We start from the raw sequence: 20,899 nt of genomic DNA, 5'->3' as shown, positions 1-20,899 counted from the left end.
ATATCTTTATTTTATTAAGTCATGTTGCAGTGTTCTATTGTTGCTTAGTAATAGCATGATATCATGTTACATTTGTCTACAGTCTTTACCTTGTTGCATCTTGTGCAAACTCGAATTGGGCAACAAGTCTCTTGACAAATTCCTTTAACTTATTGAAGTTCCCAGCCCCTACACTGCCTGAGTCGTCAAGTACAAGCACCAGGTCCAGCTCCACTCCACATCGGGGTGCTGGAACACATTTTTGGATAATACTTTATAATTGGAATTCACAAGAAAAGAACACTGCAACATGACTTAATAAAATAAAGATATAAAGATTCAAAAGATCCTGTAAGGAAAGATATGCCACATCTTCATGAACACTGAACATATGTAAGTCTACAGTGCAATAAGTATACAACAAAGAAATAGTTAATAGGCCCATTCTGTCTATTCTATGAATTTAATGAAACATTTGGTCATTCCATCTGCAACCATAGATGAAGATTATCAAAATTCAAATAATTATGACTCACTAGCCTTTGTCTAGTAAAAGGGTGATGAATTTTTTTCCAAAACATGCATTTGATGGACACAAGTCACAAAGTGAAAGTAAAAAAAAACTGCAAAATAGAAATTACCTCCATATCAAACACAGTGACTAACATTCTAACACTTATGTAGAATGTGATCCTAACCTTCAATGGATAAATAGCCAGACCCAGGGAGGATATCCAGGGTTCCAACCATCTGATTCGAGTCAGTAACATCCAAGTAGGTGGTGACAATGTTGGGTACAGCAGTTTGGGCACAGTTTATTTGGAAGTCAATCCAGGTTGTAGTAGCCGTGGTGCTGAAAATAGAATAGTTATACACTTTAACAGTAAACAAGGGAAAGCTTGGCTTCTTAGGCAGATTGAATGAAAAGCAACAATTCTGCTTCATGAGAGTGAGAGTTTCTCTTCCAAGTACAAATATGATTGTAACTAAGTTTACACAATATTTGATAAATAGTAGTTATGTTATTGTTCAGAAAGGTTGAACAAAACAATGCAATACTCACCCTGGCTTGATATTTGTAACTGCCATTGATCGAACCCCGTAGAGACTACTGAAGATTCGAAGAACCTGGAAGATAAAATTATAGCTTTTTGAATAACTGGTCCCATATAAGAAACTCCATGCAAAACTATTTTGAACATCATTTCATACTGGAAAAAAACCCTCAGTAGATAGATAGATTTAACTAGTTACAGCGAAAAAAGAAGTATGTCAAATATTGTGTGATGATATGACACAATGACATGTACCCCATTTAAATCTAACACTGATGCAGGTTTGGAAAAGAAAAAGACACTCTTATACTCACATTCAGTTTTACACTGCTGGCTAGTATTCTGTACGATGCTGACAACTGGTCTCTGTAGCTCTGCATAAACACTGTGCGGACTTCAATGTAGCCATACAGGAGCTGGTTTACTACAAGCAGAGAAACAAACGTGATATGTGAACAGTTCATTATCCCATACTACCACAACTGTTATCTATTTCCAGGTGGGCTGGCGCATACTTCTTACTTGTTAGACTAGTCTTTTCTAGACTCTATCAAAGTGACTAATTTTAGCCTGTGCAAAAGTAGTAGTAGTGGTGGGGTGGAAGACAGGAATCCCTGCATCAAACTAACATAACAGTTACAGGTAAATAAGAAACTCAAAATTACAATTCATTACTTGATGCATGCGTCCTTAGATCTAAGGTCATGCGCTAGAAAATGTCAATGTCACTGATGACTAAGTTTGATGTATGTGCAACTAAAAATTTGGGGTGAACTTTCCTTCTTTGTGTTGAACAAAAGTGTTAAAATTCATCAAAGATACCAAAAAATGTCAGAGGTAGCCATTAAGGATATAGGCCCTCACTGAAAAACTTAAGTCTAACTTAAGACTTAACACACTGGCTAAAGAAAACAAATAGATGAATAGCTTTACGATGTATCATTAAATACTGACTGTTCCAAGGGACAGTCTACAACTACAGCTGAGACAGTAGCCTTACCAATCTGGTCATATGTGATGGTTGCCACGTCAAAGCTGTAGGAGCCAAACTGCCCAGCTGCTGTGATGTTGAAGACCCTCTGCTGAATGGCGTCCAAGGCATAGGCACCCGCAATAACCCGGATATTAGCACGTGTGCTATACCAGGGTCTGTCATACAATGGAGAAGAAATCATTATTACAAAAGTGAGATAAAAGAAGTTAAAGATCTGTAACAGATGGCACCCATCACCATTTCTGTAGCCTTTGGGCCACACATTTGTACATGCCACTACACCAGGGGACTAGTCCACTAAAAGTGATTTGTGTCTATTCTTATACTCTTCCAAATTAGTTTTAATCAACTCCGACTGTGAAAGTTTGGTACCTAGATGTGACTGACAGTACTATTTCTTAAGTCTTTGGTATATTGGTCAGGTATTGAACTCACAACCTACCAAAGGCAAGGCAAACACTCTACTCACTCAGCCATTGCACCGGTAAAATGTAAAGTCTGGCTATTTTTGTTTCACAAAATATTTCAGAAAATGAATGTCCAGCTGCTGTGATTTTGAACGCAGCATATTGTTGAAGGCTTTTAGAACAAATCAAAAATGTGTGTACAGAAAGCATGACATACCCGGGCATGAGGTTGAAGACTTGCACAGCTTGGAATCCAAACACTCCTTGCAGGCCTCTCAAAAACTGCATAGAAAGTTCAAGAACAATCATTGAGATTAATACAAATCCTGAGTAAAAACCCTGGTTCCAAACCATAGTCACAATAAGTTGGTATCTCTGTTTCAGTCTTAATATTGACAAAGTGTAAACTTACCTATATCAACAGCATTTCTGAGATAAGTTCTGCCTGAGACTTCTTTTTTTGTGGCACACATGTCAACTTCTACCTACATAGCAGGCATAAATTTTGTGGCTTTGTTCAACTATTTTTTACTAAACATATCAATGTGAGATTTGATTCACTATGGGTTCTTATTGTTAACTCATAATAATGGTTCTCAATACCCATACAGGAATAAGCTGTTCATTTAATGCAAGAAAATGCTGACTGCATAGAGGCAAACCATTTGAGACAGGATTTTTTCATAGACAAATACATTTTGTAGTATATACGATATGATCTGTAAGTAGACGGAACATACGGTAGTTTTAACAGCAAGGTTGAGAGCAGTGAATCCTGGGGAGGCTGCAGTTAGGAACTCCATGGTGTAATTCACATCCAAGGTCACAGTCATGTAGCTGGTCACACCAACTGTCAAAAGTACAGATAATTTTGAATCAATACAACATTCAGTAAGTAAAAGTAAGTACTACTAAGTAAAACATTCAGAAAAAATGTCAAGAATCTCATTATGTACATGTACATGTATATGTCTACTTCATGATTCTTCTTTTGCAGTTTACAATATGTAAAAGAAGACAAATTGTACAAAGACACACAGCCATTAGTTTGTACATTCAAGTTCTCAAAATAAATGCCTCACTAAATCTGAGGACATGTATATCAAAATTCTTAAGATACATTGCAATGCTAGTTGACCTTTATCTTCAGGTTAATCTATTCCCATTGTTTATATAACGGTATTTACGGATATCAGATCCACGGACGGTGGTTTAAAACAGCTATATAGCACATGTATTGAAGATATTGAAACTTGTCACCATCTGTTGACTGTATACAACGTAGATATCTCTAAATAACCTGTTTTAAACCCAGCAGATAGAGGTTAACTAGCATTAGAAGTAAAAAAATAAGGAAATACCTTCACACAGCTTCTTTGGCAGCCTGTTGCCCAGATCTACCAGCCCATATGAGTCACGCACACGGAACACATGGTTACTGGATGGACTAAATGCCTCTAGGCTGGCCAGCTCAGCATCTTCACCAATGGCAACAGTGAATACCACAACATCATTTTCAGCTGCCTGTTGGAAGTCTTCTGCACCTGTCACACCATCAGTGAGAAGAACTAACAGCCTGCATGTGTAACAAAAATGCAATCTTAGATTAACAGCACAGAGGCAGAACACATGATATATCTGCTTCATACCATAATAGATTAATCTCCTTTATTCCGGACGAAAGTTCTCCATGCTGTATAACACTGTAATAAGAATTGGTAGACAAATAGCTACTTCAGGTTACAAAGGAATATGCTTTCTTGACTTCATGATACTTTTGTCTACAATAGCTGTGGTAAGTAATTAGACTGTAATATTTTTAACTTTTATTAACGTAACCTTCATAGCCTATAAGTTTTCAAGTTTTACATTTATGCATATTTTGTCTGTAGTTCTGGTGAGCAATATTTAGACTAAAATGTCTTAAAAGTTTAAAACTAGCCTATACTGCCTAATGTCTTGAAGTTAAATACGGGTACAACATTAAGGAAATTAAGACAATCCAAGAATTCAGATTTGTTTACATCATCATTGTCTATTAAGTCATCTGCAAAAGCTAATCCATCTTACCTGTTCACTCCAGTCCTTCCTCCATTCATCTGCCCGAAAGCTCCAAGGTTACTAAATGTCTTGCCCTCCCCTGGCGTATCTGTCTGTTGTATAGCATCAAGACCCTGTATCAGCCCTGGCAGGCTTTGGTACTGGTTCAGAGGGAAATCTATCCGTGATGGACTGCCTCCCTGTATTACAGATACTTGGGTTGCATCAGCACCAATGGTGAAAGTATGCACAACTCTCCTGATGAAGGCCACAATGGCACTAAATGTGTTGGTGGACACAGTGCCATCGATGCCAAAAACGAGGTCTGTTTGGGCAGTGCACGAAGGAACTGAGGAAGATAAAGAATCAGTATCAGTGTTGACATGTACATGACAGAATACTTGTATGTGTAGAAGTTACGAATATGATGGAAAGGAGAAATAATTGAAGGTGATGTCATTAGATATTTAGTTATCTTCGCCAGCGAAGATTATAAGATTGCTTACTTGGGTCTGTATGTAGGTCAACAGCATATAAGTCGAGAAATTGTGGATGGAACTTTTTGATTTTTTGTAGGTGTGTAGCGGTTGTCGAAAGGCATGCCTAGTTTGAAAATGGCTTACCTGGCATTTTCCTACGGTACAGCAGCGAGCTTTGTATTTTTTCGAGGTTTGTTTCGAGAAGCATAACTCAAAATGCAGCTGGGCGATTTCTACGATATTTGGCAGGTGTGTAGCGGTTGTGTAAAGGATTGTCATGTGCGAGAATGGTTTAGCTAGCTTTTACCTATGGTGCTGTAGCTGGCTTTGTATGTAATTGCGTTTGTCTGTTAACACGATAACTCGAGATGTTCTACATGGATGCTAATGATATTTTGTTGATAGGTAGGGGACACAGAAAGGAAGGTCAAGTTCGATAATGGGCCTCCTAGGGACTTGTTTTGGTACTGCAAGTGAGCATCAAAACTTGCGCCTAAATTTTCCAGAAGTGCCATGTTCATGATTTTTAAGTGGTGAATAGCTGTTGGGACTAGGAGTGAATGGTGTAATTTTGGGCCCCCTAGCAGCTTGTTTGGAACTGCAGTGGGTCTTATAGTTTGTAACTTTTAAAAAGGATAACTGCAGAGGGGATTGATGGATATTCTTTGCTTTTGGTAGGTAGGTACTTAGGGTGATTATCAACATAATGAGATGCTAATTATGTAAATTGCGATCTACTTAATATAATTACTTTGGGATTCTTATCATGGAGAGAACCACATCCCTTACAAAAGTGGTGTGCAGTGCAACATGACACTGGCACCATTGTCACCCTAGTCCAGCACTAATGTGTGGACCATTAATCTTCATTTATCATTCAAGCCCTTCAGACAGAAGCAGAAGCCTGATCTCCTTTCCCTGACAAGGGCCAGTCACACCAAATTAACCCCCTGCCCTCAGTCTCCGGGTCTTAGCACAGACAAATCAAAGGTGGAGCAGAACTAATTGTCATGCCATGGCAGGGTGTTACACGACCGCCCGTTTGAGGCATAAGACATGGTCACGTAAAAAAAGATTAAAACATCGCGGTGGGCCAAATCAGGCTGTCAAAGGTGCCAACGTAATCCTCATGAGTTGTTCGATCGCATACAGTACGCTTAATGATTCAAATACTATTTCAGGATGAGATTTGAAGAGTCAAAGTTGGCCTTCAAACTGGCTCTTTTTGCCTGATTTTGGCCTCGATTTCACACTGCATGGGGGTTTCCGTGCAACCGATTACGACAATATCATATACTTCCGGGTTGTACGAGTGCGGTCATAGAACGCGGGTGGTATCGTATCTTGTCTCGGTTTGTGCTAGGTTGTAGAGGAGGATCTAAGTAAGGCTTATGAATATACTAATACTTGGAGATTAGCAATTACTATGCCTGTCAATCAGCTATTTTGTCTTTGCGGGGCTATGAATGGGGGGATCTGAGTAGCCTGACGTGATAGCCAGGCCAGGTAGACTGTGTAAAATACCTCTGACTTAACTCGCGATTGCAAAACTTTACTTACTATTTTCATGAGATGGACACAAACATTCACCAAGGCGGGGCCGTAACAATCCTTACGTATGACCCTTAGGTAACCCTTAGATGACCTATTATCTAATATATAGGCCAGTCACTCAAAGTTTGTTTATTATTTCTTTTTTTACGAAAAGACTGCAATGTACATTTTGTAGAGTGAAATCTTATATAAAACTAAAGACCTAGCCTAACCTAGCCTAACTAAAGACCTTACATCCAGCTTTGCTATATTGACATCTCGTATTAAGCTGTATTTGGTGCTTATCCGGTCCATTATAGCCATAATTACATACATTAATCATTCAAAAACAACGACCTTCGATAAAGAATGTTTATTTGGCGAAGATGTGTGTTCGAGGAACTCTAGTTTATTCATATTTTTACATATGTGTAGATATTACATGGGAAGTATTAAACAATGATTAGACAAACTAGGATTTGTATTGAGGTCATTCAGACACCTTTAAGCTTTTATCTACAGGGCCTCTATCTTACCAAGTGGAGGCACGTTAGAGGCACTGCGTAGTTTGGTCACGGAGGCACATTTGTGTTATTTTAGCCACTTTTCTTAACAGTGCCTCCAATGTGCCTCTGCTTAGTGAGATAGGCCATTAATGCCCTAATGTGGTGACACTGTTTACTCTTTTTGCATCAAATTTACTTGACTAACCACCCTGCTTTCATCTATGCATAACAAGAATGGATTCCTTTATTACCTCTTGGTGTTAGTGTTATCCCAGTGTCATTAATGACAGCTATGTTGTTGACAGTTCCCATGGCAACAGCATCTTGAAGAGCCATCTCCTGGTACATAACTTGACTGGCAGAGGACATGAATGACACCTCTGCTGCCACGTAGGCACCCCTGTGTGATGATATTTGAATAAAAGTGAAGCATATTACAATTGCCTGCAGAAAATTTTAAAGTGCCCTCTTCATACATTGTACCAATTGAATTTTTTATCATAGTCATCATCATCAGTCCCATAGCTATGCAGCCGTAGGTACATGTAGGCGCATACAGTATTCAGTAGGCTTATGAAAATTTCAGGATTTGTAGAAATCAAAATACACTACATAACTCACACCAACTCCGGCTTTTACAGTGAAGTTCATTGAATGTTTGACATAAAAATGTTTGTTTTCTGTCAGAACTGGGTACTCCTACGTGTACATTGTATCTCTTAGACTACTTGTTACTTAGCTGTTGGTTACTTACAAAGGCTTGATGTTTGTAACTTGAAGACCGTACAGGCCCTGAAAATCTCTTCTTGTGCTGTAGTAGTTGAGCACCTAATACATTTGTACATGAAAGATAATCAAAATTTTAGTAGTAACTCAAACGTTACAAAAAGACAAGAGTGCAGTTTTTACCTCATATACAGGATAACTGTCACAAATGTGTTAAAAGTGAGGGAGAAAATGACAAGCATTTAGGAGCTAGTAATGTTATACATAAAGACACAATCAATGCATGTATTTTTGACAGGTAGCTTACATTACTTTCCACAGCAACAGCCAGTGCTGTCGTTCCCTGTGTGTTGACTAGGTTCTCTGTGTAATTCTGCTGAAGTGGTAGCAATGCATAGCTCGTGGTGACCACTAAAAAGTTCAATTAGAAAAATAAGACTGAGTACAGGTCAAAATTAACAGTTAATGTTTCAAATAATATTTTGAGAACAACAAAGCCTAAAGACAGAGGAATTCATTGGGCCCTGATAGTGATATCAAAAACACCTAAAGTGGCTCAACAAATAACATTACTGGCAAAGCAACTTATTTACAGTTATCGACAGCTTAATGTCAAAGCCATGTGCTACTTTTCTTGCCTCAAAGGTCATTAACATACAGTCATATTTGTCTTCCTAAGTACAAAAATAATAGCTAGGATTTCTACACCAAATAGCATTTTACTGACAAGCAACTGGTTATGATTTTAAAAACTGTCAGACATTTAAAATAACATCCATTATCTTTCATCTGGGACACTGGAATTCTACTTCCTCTACTTCCAAGACTGTTTTGAAATCTGTAATAAAATGTATACAAACCTTCTTGTCCAAAAAACTGCAGCTCACACACTTGTGGGTTATAAAGTCCAGAATGAGTTTCAGAAACTTGCAGTCTCCAGAGATTGCCAGTTGCAGAGAAACCGCCAAAAGTTATGGGGCCGTTCAGCATTTCCGGTATTGCAAATGTCTTGACTTCTGTCCAGTTGCCACCTCGGCCACTGTTAGCTTGTAGTGTGACAGATTTGGGGACGTAGTCTGATGGCATGTTATCAGTGAAACGAACCTGGGACAAGGAAACAAAATCATAATACATAACATGCATTGGCATAATATCGGTAGTAAGACTTATACCGGTAGATTAAAAATACTGGAACTTAAAGAGATCTACACATGCAACAATAGTTATTTCTGAGCTGTGCACACTTCAGACATCTAGGTGTCCAATACATCATTTACAAAGCATCGATAACAATGCATTCGAAGACAACAAGGCCAAAAGTTTTCAGTATCTTTTTCGGGGTAGGCAGCCCGTCGTGGGACGAACACACTGTCACATTCATTGCCAAATTTATAGATCATAATCACACATGCTCACGGCACAAGACGAACATGATTCAACAACAATCTTGAATTTCTGTTGGTGACCTACAACTCATGTAAAAGTGTGAAGAACCGTTGCATAATAGCCCGGATCTACGACTGAATGGGCAAAATTGAACGTACGCAGCCATTTTCCCGCCATTTTTATATCTACGCTAGCAGTGAAGTGTTACGTCATAGCGGTTGTGACGGACAGGAGTTAAATGAAAATTCTTGACAGTATACGTCCGTTTTCTCATGACATTTTGTATGCTCATGCAGGTTTATGTTTTATGCATTTACTGACAGAAAAGGAAGGAACATCAGAGGATGTATAAATGTACATAGCGGCAGTTAATTGTGCCGTGTTTCTTCCTACCGGTATTTTTCACCCCCTCCCAACCACGCGCCCGTTCGCCGTGTAATTCCGCGGCGTGTTACAATTACAATATTACGCTTTTAGCCGGACAAGAGTGGCAGAAAAGTTACACAGAAGAAGTGGCAAGGGTAACCTATAACAGCAACATGTAACTGGAGAAAATGATGCGTTGACAATTTGTCAAATCAGTATGGCTAGAGAAATCGTCGTAAACGTACCGGTATTATGATAATAGATGTTATATTTACTTAGTTATGTTCTGTTGATACATCTGAGTTTTGTACCACAATGCTTAATGTTTGGCAAAACTACTCTAGATGTGTCATCAGTCTTGTTAACATGGAAAATATTACTTGAGGTGCTGAATCTGTAGATGTTAAAAGCTATACACAATTATTATGGTAATACACCCTGGAATGGAAGGAATATAACTGTGAATGCAGAAACTTTGAGAGATTTTATATTTAGCGATTTTTCTGGAGGTCGCTTCATCCTGAACTCAAAACCACCACAAACACTACATTTTCTCGCTACCGCGTGATTAAAGACATGCAAACTAAAACGCATTTACAGTATACTGGCTTTACCTAAATCAGTTCATATACCTAAATAAGATATATAAATTTTGGGCAGCCTGAAGGTGTCAGAATCACAAGATGGTGGAAATTAATAGGACAACAGGTTTTGCTTACAGAAATCTGTAACAAGTGGTCTTTTGTGTATAAGCAACAGTGCCTGCCAGATTAACTGTCAAGGAACAACAAGGTACCTGGAAGATAGTATGAGGACTGCCCAGGTTGAAAGTCAGATACCAGGTCCCATTGCCAGGACCCCAGCAGGTGGTGTTGTCACCATCCAGAGTAAGGTTTGCTGGAGCCTCCCAAGCCACATCTTCCTCTGCAATCCAACCTGGGGCACTGGGTAGCCAGGTTGGACCATCCAGCCCACCAAGGCCTGGAAATGATAGCGTTTATGTCAGTTTATAGAATTAAAGGCATTCTCTAAGAAGCAAATAACATTGCCTTGATACTTGTTCATCAACTTTCCACAACACTCTACATAATAGGCAGCCTGTGCAATACTCAGTTGTGCCATTTCGTACAACACATGTATGTGTCCATTTGTTGCACTGTCAAAACTTATCACTATTTGCTACAATTGTCTGAAACAGGAATAAAGACATTCTTGCTTCTAAATTATTGCAACTGTCCTTGGTGCTGAAGGCCGTCTGTCGTTACACCGAAATGCCATCAGCTCAAAAGGAAAACAAACATGTAACTATGTAGAATTGGCACATGATAAACACAAACCGTGCTATTGCTATGATACCAATAGCAGTGCCACTATTCATACACATTATCAGTCATTAAAAGGTCTGTTCTTTTTAAAGACTAGGAAGGAACTGTCTTTGATACTAGCCATCATTCACAAATACATACAAAACAATTCTAAAAATAACTCTTTTGCCACCAGACTCCCATTGTGGCATATTAACAAATTTCCAAAATCCACTTAAGCCAGCAGGATGTCCTTTAAAGGTGACAATCTTTATGTGTATTAAGGAAAGATGCTGACGACACCACAGTCAGAGTATCATCACTTTTATCATTACTAATCACAATCATAAAAGCATTCTTTGCACTAGCATTTTGGTAAAACTGTACTGTAACAGTTGTACACTTTTATCAGCACCTATGACATGGAGAAAGCATAATGGATTTCAAAAGCCTTACTGATATCACAGGAGAAGCCTGAGAACCCTGCATCACATCGGCACTGGTAACCTCCCCTGGTCTGCTCACAGACACCATTACTGCAAGGGTTTCTATCACACTACAGAAACAAAAGGAGGGAAAAGAATATAACATAATGGAGAGCAAAACTGTCCATGCTTTCTATATTCTATATTTGGGCACAATTCTACACTCTGAACATCATGTATTGAGAGCTTAACCAATGCAGATTAAGACAACCACAACTAAATTTTGTATAAAATACATTGTAACCTTGCCGGTACCTAAACTGCAGAGTATGGTAAAATTCAGTACTGGTTGTTCTAAAGAACTGTCTTACACTGCAATAACCAAACAGAAAGACACCATGAAGATTTCTAGCTATCAGATAGCTAGTTGATTTGTTTCCCTTCTTTGTTTCCTAACCAGCAAAAGTTTTCTATTAAGCTAAAAGCATTACGCTAGTTCACCTATATCCATAGGTTAATCCGTTTATCCGTGGGTTCACCTTTATCTGTTGTTTTTAAAACGGTATCTTGGGCTATCAAGTTGTTGGACATTGGCTTCATACTGTAATATCTTAATAATATTTCCTACAAAGTGAAAATATTGCAATTGAAACTAGCATCCGTAGACTTGTTATCCCTAAAAGCTGTTTTTAAACAGATATGGGTTACCCTACGGATTAAGGTGAACGAGCATTATATCATATGGAAGATGAATCTATTTTGAGACTTTCTGTATATGCAATATTGTTCAAATGAAAAATAGTACACGAAAATCTTATGTTACATAACTGAATGAGGTAAATAGAGGAGTAGGAGTCAAGACATTTACAGGATTAAGTGCCATGTCGGCCTCATCAATGGTCCCATCCATGTCATCATCAATGCCATTGGGCAGCTCTTCATCAAAGAGACCATCACAGTCATTGTCCCTCCCATCTCCTGCTGTAGCATTGGCTTGGTCACATACGGTCAGTGGGGCAAGGTGGTATCCAGCTGCAACATAAAGATGCAATGAATGTAAGTTGGCATGATTCATAATAGCACTTGGGGTCTTAATTGACATTCATTCTGTCCAAAGCAAATTGAAAATAGATTTCACTTCGTCATGGAATGCCCTATGTATGATATGTCACACAATAAGGTATTCACATTCCTATGTCTAAATACTACAGATTTCAAGATTCTAGATACCAGAAGTAGATTTGACTATAGATCTGACAGTCCTAATAATGCTAAGATAGGAAATACATAAAAGATTGCTTTGTGATTAGAAAAGATGACACATTTAGCCCCACATGCACTTTCAGGGAAAGAATTATGTTAAGATAAAAGTTTTTATTCTCTCAGACCCAATTGTTTTCATTTTGCCTCATTTTTGCTTCAGAATATTCTATCAAAGGTAACGTGGCTTACACAACTGTTTCATAATCATACAGCTTTTTGGAAGGTTTAGATCACAAAAAAGTTGACAGTTGTCACAATACCATACCTGGGACGGCATAAGTTGACCCATCAGCTGCTGTTGTATAGACAAAAGCTCCAAATCTGGCCAGCGGACTGACGTGCCAGACTCTGGAGGTGCCTGCAGATATCTGCATCATTGCCCAGGAAGGTCAGAGTTGGGGATATTCCTCCATGCAGTGCCCAGGGGGAATCGCCCACCTGGTAGAGGTTTAACAGGCATCATTGAGACTACATTTCACTTTAGAAATAATTAATCGTATAGACAATAATGAACCTTTTCCATACATACATTAAATAATAAGACCCTGTGCGTGTCTTAGGACTAAACAAACAACAGAAAACAAACAAAAACTGTTTCAGTACTTAGTACTCTTATATTCAGAAAATGCAATGCAATGCATGCTAAGTGTATACATAGTAGAAACAAAATATACAACGGCAACACAAAATTCTTAATGAGTTCACAGCTCATTAGTTTAAGAGTTACGTGGTTTTTACACACTTTTTAATCGCAATTAGAACATGTTTAAATTCCGCCGGAAGGGAAGTTATTGAGATCTTACTGTAACGTTACATATAGAGATTCTGAAGTTAGTACTTATAATCAAATATAATAATTATACTGACATTCTGAAAGCATGGCTGTTTTTCAAAAGTCAGTGATTACAGTAACAAGTTAGTATGTTAATGATCATAACTAACAGTTCATCTGGACATCCTCTCACCACAATATAATATAATATGAAGGAAATTCACCTTCAAAACGAAGACCACTGATGTCAGCACTTCTGACAAAGAGGACTAGACTGTGCACACTGGAAGCTCCAGAGAGTTCCAAAGTCGTGAGGCTGTATGTTGAGGCCCACTGCTCAGTGGGGGACAAGGTCTACCAACAAATAAACAAAACTATTAGACTAACTTTAAATGTTAGCTTTCTAGTGCAAACAAAATTAATGGTTATCACAGACCTTTTCAATAAAACAGGCTCAATAGAATATAGTAAGTACAATAATTACAAACAAAATGCTTTCTGATTGAGTATTGTGTCAGCAATACTGTATACAGTAGTGAGTGAGTGAGTGAGTGAGTGAGTGAGTGAGTGAGTGAGTGAGTGAGTGAGTGAGTGAGTGAGTGAGTTACTGGGTGGGTGAGTGAGTGAGTGAGTGAGTGAGTGAGTGAGTGAGTGAGTGAGTGAGTGAGTGAGTGAGTGAGTGAGTGAGTGAGTGAGTGAATACTGTACGTCATATCATCCTATCAGAATAAAACTACCGTAATTGTTGATTAAAACATTGGAAAAGCATTTGTTTCAGTCCATAGACAATTTTCTTCCTTCAATCGTCAGGGTTGATTATTTTCACATGGATACAACTGCACCAATTTAAACAAAGTAAAAGATAAAATATTTCTTAACATTCTTACGCATAACAAGCAGACTAGGGTACAGAAATTATCAAAAGTAACATGTTTACCAGCATGGTTGGTCCAATCTGAATGTTGTTCACTGATCTTCCCTTTTCGAACACAACGACCTGGATCGGCTGGGTGGATGTCATGATGAGGAACTGATCAGATGATGTCACCTCAAAGTCCCACATGGATTGGGCATCAAGATTCCGAGACATTCCATTGCTGAGGGAGACCGTTGTGAATTCAAAGGCTGCTGTCACTCTAGCAACAAAAAAATATATTATGTTTAACTTTATTAAACGAACGGTGAAAAACTTTGCAAAGTGACAGAATCAAGGCAGAGATGGTAATGTTACATAATGATTCTCATTAACACAGTTCACAAAGCAAAATTCATGTAACAAGTGTCAGCAGTGTCATTAATTCTCTCTCTCTCCATTACAAACATCCACAAGACCTTTATTAAGCAGATGCACAGGCACATGTGAGCGCACACACGCAGGCACATGCGTGCATGCACACACACAACACACACACACACATCATCCACACACACACGCACACACATACACACATGCACACACACACACACACACACACACACACACACTGGTTTAGGGACTAACTCAGTATCTAACAATTTTCTAATTACAGTTTTATGTAGTAGCTACAGATTTAATAACAGATTGTCTTAGAAAGGCTTAACAAATTGAATGCACATTCACATTTGTGTACTAAAAATTGAAATGCATAACAAAATGTTAGCCATATACATTGTGTAATGCTGGATTATTTTTACCTGTGGGGTAACTTACATCCCTTCTTTTTTGAAAACAGGGTGTTTAGGGATATCAATTCAACTGGGAAATGTGCAATTTGAAAACCATACTTTATATCTTAAAATACCTTCATATAGTAAGGTTCTTTTAGCACAACCAGAAAATAACTTACATCCAACGTTTCAGTGTCTGCCACTCTGTGGTTACCCAGACTGGACTTTCAAAAGAGTGCAACATCAGTCCAACAAACCAAAACCCAAGAAAGAAAAGAAGAAAGAAGAACAGAAGTCTAAGGGCATGATCATCATACCTTATGTCAAAGGTGTTACAGAGACACTTAAAAGGATCTTCAGAAAACACGCCATTGCCACGGCAGTTAAGCTCAAGACCACGCTCAGAAACTTGTTGGTGCATCCCAAGGACAGACTGGAAGACTCCTCTAAAACAGACTGTGTCTACAAGATTCCGTGTAAAAGTTGTGACAAGGTGTACATTGGAGAGACGGGCAGGACTTTCAACACCAGACTTGAAGAACACAGAAAGGAGGCACAAAACAGCAAAGGCAGTGCATACACAAGATCTAAGAAGAAGGCAGCAGAACAAACAGAGAACAAATCGGCAGTCACAGACCATCTTCATAGAAATAATTGCGTAATAGACTGGGAGGGGGCAAGAGTTATTGACAGAGAGGAAAACAGAAGAACTCGATGGATTAAAGAAGCAGGTTGGATCAGAAAATCAGTGCCAGTCATGAACAGAGACAAGGGGGGATACAAGCTGAGCCACATGTGGGACGGCATTCTTGCTGCTGCAACGCCACCTGTTGTTGGCATCCGTCTGTCTCGGAAGACAATGGTAGGCAGATGGGTTTTTTTTTTTTTTAAGGCGACCCGTCTGCCTGGCCTGCACTTGAGTTTTTAAGGTGAAGGAGGGTTGTGCACGTCCTTCTCCACCCTCTCGTCCACTGGCGCACTAGTCCTACAGGGGCAACTGTATGCAACGTGTAAGACGGCCCCAGCAGATGCAGGTTTGTTGTTTGGAGTTTTCCGTCTCCTAGGAGGACTTCCGACCAAGGATGCAAGGGGTTCCTCCTACCCCTGACTCACGTGTCATGGCGGGTGCGTCATGCCCAAACATGCCCCTATGGCCTGTCACCACCACAAAGGCCTGTCACTGCCACTAGCCGCAGCTATGTACTCATTTACACCTGAGTTAGGTGAGGAAAGTCGTGTAAAGTGCCTTTCCCAAGGGCACAAGATCGGTGACACGGCAAGCGGGACCGCGTGGCACGATCGGGAGCGCGTTGGTCTCAGGCCCGAGAGGTCCCGGGTTCAAATCCGCTTGCCGTGTCACCGAACGCCACCTACATCGGCTATAAGTAGCAGCAAGAAGTAGTTCCCGTCATTCCACCCTGATGATGGTGTCTGACAGACACTGAAACGTTGGATGTAAGTTATTTTCTGGTTGTGTTAAAAGAACCTTATTATATGAATAATTGCCAACCTGATGAAGTTATTCACGGATGTTAAAATACCTTCACTGTTGTTTTTAAGGACAACGGATATAGGTTAGCCTAGAGAAAGGTGAACTTGCGTTACACATATACCTGAAGACATTGACTGGAGTTGCATGGATGATGAAGGTCTTCCCCCAGCTGCTGACAGGTGACAGCTGCTGCTGGATGTGTCCCCCGGGAGGGCTTCCCGGAAACTCTGCGTACTGGTTACCAGAGTACACGGCTATCGGCTTGTCTGACGTGATGTAGGTTCCTGTCAATTGAAATGTTTTCCTTGTTAGTGATCATGAGATGGTAGTTTGCTAGTAAGTAAGACAACAATGATATGACTATATAAAGCTTTACATAAAAAAATTATATTCTATATGTACATGCATGTAATAAAACATAAACTTTATCCCAACAGGGCATCATGAAAAGTCTTGTAAAGTCCTTTACAGCAGGTATTTTAAATCTTATTATTTCCTGTTGGAATACATCTACAGCTTACTTATTCATATGATTTAATATAATAACACTTTTGAAAGTAATAAGAGAAACATGGTAGCACAGAAACTGAAAGAAATCTAGGTTGAAGCACAAGAGACAAATATTACAGCCTCCTGGCTCCACAGATTCAAAACCAAGCTGTCAACCACAAGGCCAAAAGTTTGGACCAGTTGGTGACGAGTCTTGAACCACATTCTTACAACTATTTGATTGATAAGCAGAATTGTTTTCAATTCCATTTGTTTAACTTGAACGTACCACTTAGATCCTCTTCATCCGCTATCTGTAATGCAGCGATGGTGCTGGGTCCGATTGTAAGATCAAAAGTGTCTCCTGGATTCACTGTGAAACCCGAGTACTGAATGGCCACCATTGGTCGGATACTGATGGAGGTGTCATCCTCGGTGGCTACGATGGTGAACTGACAGGGATGGCCACTTGCTGGTGTGTACATCACTGCCACATACTCTGTACCAAGGCTGGATGTTGGTAGAACGATGTATGCCTGGATGGAGTTGAGCTCTTGGACAAGTCCGTACAAGGCAATGGGCGCATCGGCTGATGTCACAGAGATGACTCTTTCAGATTGCGGTACACTATCGTACATCACCAGATCACTTGGAACCTCCACAGAGGCAACTTGGTTCCCAGAAACACTCACAGTGGTCTATATAGGGGAGAAAATTTGGGCTGCATGTAAATATTTTTACCTTTTGAGACTTCAAGTTGAAAACAGTGAAATACAAAATTTATACTGCATTTGCAAACCCTTTTACTGTAGTTAACGTTATGTTCTTTGCAATGTTTGACAGCAGCAGGTAATTACATTCAATTTCAGCCCATTTACAAATGAAGGTTAGACATCCAAGGAAACAAAGATACAAACTTTAAGGTAACATTTACTAAAGCTTGTTAGATGTACAGTCAAACCTGCCCACAATGACCACCCGGGGACCGAGCAAAAGCGGTCAATTTGGACAGTAGTCGGTTAGAAGAGTATCAACTCACAACATGCCCGATGCATAGTTTGATTGGTTTCCGTTGTGTTTAATGGCAAATAGCAAGCACACGCATGTGCATCTGCCGCCATCTTTATTCTTAAACATGACATCATAATGGTAGTCAAAATCCGATGCAAACTGACCAAATTCGGCACAAAATTGTGCTAGTTATCATTGAAAATTGATGACACCTGAAGATTTGAAAATGACGCGGTCGTTATGGGCAGGGACTTTATCCCAATTTTTGGCGGCCATTGCCGAGTTGGCCAGGCGGTCGTTGTGAACAGGTCGCTTAATGCTTACTTCAACAGGGAAAATTTGTGGGACCAAGACAAAGCGGTCGTAATGACCAGGTGATTGCTAAGAAGAGGTGGTCGCTTGGGCAGGTTTGACTGTATTTACTTTTCTTATCTTTGTTTTCTATTAGACAATCTAAAAATTTGTCTTCACCTCATACATTTGTATCAAATCATAGTTTTTGGTCAATCAAGGCTTTTCATTTGATGTCATCTCTGCCATGTTGGATAGCAGTGTATGTCTGCAAACCACATAATGATGCTACTGCTTGATTCAATTACTGTACCTATCAACATGGTCATCAGAGGATTCGAATTTCGATTGGTACAATGACAATGAAAAGCCTGACAGGTATACCTGGCTATTGTTCAGTTACTGATGAAAAATACTGGATACTACTGTAAATGCAGAAACTTTCAGGGTGGTTTATTGTTCGCGGTTTTTGCGGTGGCCGATTCACCACGAATTTAAACCACTGCGAATATTTTTCCATAACAGTAAGAGACTACAGTGCATGGCGCTACCGCGAAATTAAAACCACGGCGAAAAGTCCATTTTCCCGCTACAGAGAAATTAAATCTCTGCAAACTTAAATGCATTTACAGTACCTGAAACATCTGACTGTTTAATACAATTTAGCTAACTGTTTCTACCACTGCTGTTTTCTCTATCATAAAGGAATATATTACCTGGAAGTCTCCAAGTTCTGCGCTGACAGTGACTGAGGTGTTTTGTCCATTGCTGCTTGAAATGTACAGACGGGGGTTTGTCATGTCGTTAGGATCATTCCCTGTGAAGGCCACTAAAAACTCCATGCCAGAGGTACTCAATGCTGTGGAGCCAAGAAACACAATTTTAGAAAGAATCAACTTTTCATATGTTATACTTCAGCATTGCCTAAATCACACCACAATTTAAACAAGCCATATTGTCATCTGCAATCAAACTTGGGTCCCTGAGCCATGTTAGACCAATCAGCCCACAGAGATCTATTTTAAAACATCATTTTCTGAGAGAAAAAAATATTGCTATGACACTGGTTTACTGACTTTCCATAGCACTTTACATAATTAGTAGCCAGTACAAAACATTGTCTACTATGCCATACAACAGCTGTGTTCATCAAGTGCATTTCAAAACATATAAGTGTTATCTGATTTGTATTAAGCATCTGTAACATGTAAAAAGATATTTCTTGATTCAGAATCCATTTCACTGCATCTGTCCTTGGTGCTAAAAGCAGTTGCTGCTACACTGATTAGAAGCAAAGGGCTAGTGTTTCATATATCATACCGATGCATTACCTAAATCACACTTGAAACAAATTCAAAACAGAATAGGGAATTCAAGGCTATTTGTTGTATGTGGTGACATTAGTGTGGGGTAACTGGTAGCGTGTTGGGCTCAGAATCAAGAGGTCCTGAGTTCGATACCCAACATGCTCCGGCATTTTGCCCTTGGGAAAGGCACTTTTCCTGCAGATTTGCTGTGCCAATGTGCCAACATCTGCACACTCCATCAAGAACCGTAAAATTTTTTTTTGTCTTATAACTTGTGTGATGACTCACCATTAGAAGTGGCCATGCTGCTGGTTGCAGTGCCATTACCCATCACACCACCACCTGTCAGACGTGCGCTCAGGGCTGTAAAGTCTGTGTTATATGTTGTGTAGAGTCTGAACACTGCACTCCTGCTCATCGCACTGTAGTGATACAAAACATTGCAACATTGTAACATAGTAACATATTGTTACTAAATTAAAGTTGTTTCGAACACAACCACCTGTTTGATGTAAAACTTATTTATGTTTCTATTATTCTAAGTTGACTTTTGATCTCTCTCACTCATCTAATCACCGTCTAATTTTGTTTAATTTTCTGTTTTCAAATCATATTGAATGTACAAGGTTTTCTTCTTTAAATTTCATCTAATTGTATTGTAGAAGGACTCCAGAATAGTGTGAAAATAAATTAGTGTAACACTAGTAATATCCAAATAATATCCAAATAAGACAAACAAACAACCTCTGAAATGGACACCACTTAACATCATTCTTTTCTCATTTGTTTCAATCTCAGGTAACTGGCATCGTAAATTATTTCTTGCAATTCTAGATTGTTCATGTTACTGCATGTAACATAAGTTCACCTTTATCCGCCTTTCACCTATATCCGTTGTGTTGCTAAACAGGGATATAAAGTGGATGGACGGTAGTTTCAAATTGTACTATTTTCAAAATATTGCAGTTTAAAACCACCATCTGGTGACTTTACATCCCTAAAAACAAAATTTGTTCTTAAAAGGAACGGATAAAGGTTACCCTACGGATAAAGGTGAACTAGAGTTATAAACCATAGTGTACGACTTATATCTTCAAATCCAAAGAAAAACATTCACACAAAAAGAACACCAAAAGGTCCATATCAATAGTTGCACAACTTACTTCTCATTGAGGTCAACAAGCTGGACAGCCTGTACACCAGACACACCCATTAGCTGTGTGTGAACCTGAAGAAGAAATTGGGATGAGTAAAACTGTTTGGACATCTAAATCTACAACTGTGCCACTGCACAGTCTCCTATTGAAATCACTTTCAACATCTCATGCACTATAATTGTACAAGCTCACAATATTTAGTACTTGTATAGGAGGATCTTAGGTCCTAGGTAAAGTTGTTCAAACGCAGCATATCTTTACAGAAACCAA

At 39.2% G+C, this 20,899-nt stretch overlaps 1 protein-coding gene across 1 annotated transcript in view; it reads right to left on the bottom strand.

Annotated features, from left to right (window-relative positions):
• Nucleotides 1–13,587, bottom strand: part of LOC118427034 (collagen alpha-3(VI) chain-like) — a 35,191-nt gene extending 21,604 nt beyond the window's left edge. The window contains exons 1-18 of the mRNA XM_035836672.1: nucleotides 13,460–13,587; nucleotides 12,729–12,901; nucleotides 12,069–12,232; nucleotides 11,232–11,331; nucleotides 10,268–10,452; nucleotides 8,580–8,823; nucleotides 8,027–8,130; nucleotides 7,748–7,821; nucleotides 7,245–7,393; nucleotides 4,506–4,824; nucleotides 3,797–4,011; nucleotides 3,176–3,285; nucleotides 2,653–2,717; nucleotides 2,035–2,183; nucleotides 1,349–1,458; nucleotides 1,043–1,107; nucleotides 678–832; nucleotides 90–228 (exon numbers count right to left, since the gene is read on the bottom strand). Of these exons, the coding sequence (XP_035692565.1) occupies nucleotides 90–228; nucleotides 678–832; nucleotides 1,043–1,107; nucleotides 1,349–1,458; nucleotides 2,035–2,183; nucleotides 2,653–2,717; nucleotides 3,176–3,285; nucleotides 3,797–4,011; nucleotides 4,506–4,824; nucleotides 7,245–7,393; nucleotides 7,748–7,821; nucleotides 8,027–8,130; nucleotides 8,580–8,823; nucleotides 10,268–10,452; nucleotides 11,232–11,331; nucleotides 12,069–12,232; nucleotides 12,729–12,840 (2,459 nt within the window). The 5' untranslated portion in view covers nucleotides 12,841–12,901; nucleotides 13,460–13,587. The remainder of the gene's footprint in view (nucleotides 1–89; nucleotides 229–677; nucleotides 833–1,042; nucleotides 1,108–1,348; nucleotides 1,459–2,034; nucleotides 2,184–2,652; nucleotides 2,718–3,175; nucleotides 3,286–3,796; nucleotides 4,012–4,505; nucleotides 4,825–7,244; nucleotides 7,394–7,747; nucleotides 7,822–8,026; nucleotides 8,131–8,579; nucleotides 8,824–10,267; nucleotides 10,453–11,231; nucleotides 11,332–12,068; nucleotides 12,233–12,728; nucleotides 12,902–13,459) is intronic.
• Between the last annotated feature and the right edge of the window lie 7,312 nt (nucleotides 13,588–20,899).

Source organism: Branchiostoma floridae, chromosome 12 (assembly GCF_000003815.2).
Source record: "Branchiostoma floridae strain S238N-H82 chromosome 12, Bfl_VNyyK, whole genome shotgun sequence".
Taxonomy (NCBI): Eukaryota; Metazoa; Chordata; class Leptocardii; order Amphioxiformes; family Branchiostomatidae; genus Branchiostoma; species Branchiostoma floridae.
Note: the sequence above shows the minus strand (reverse complement) of the source record. Positions and strands in the feature narration are given on the sequence as shown.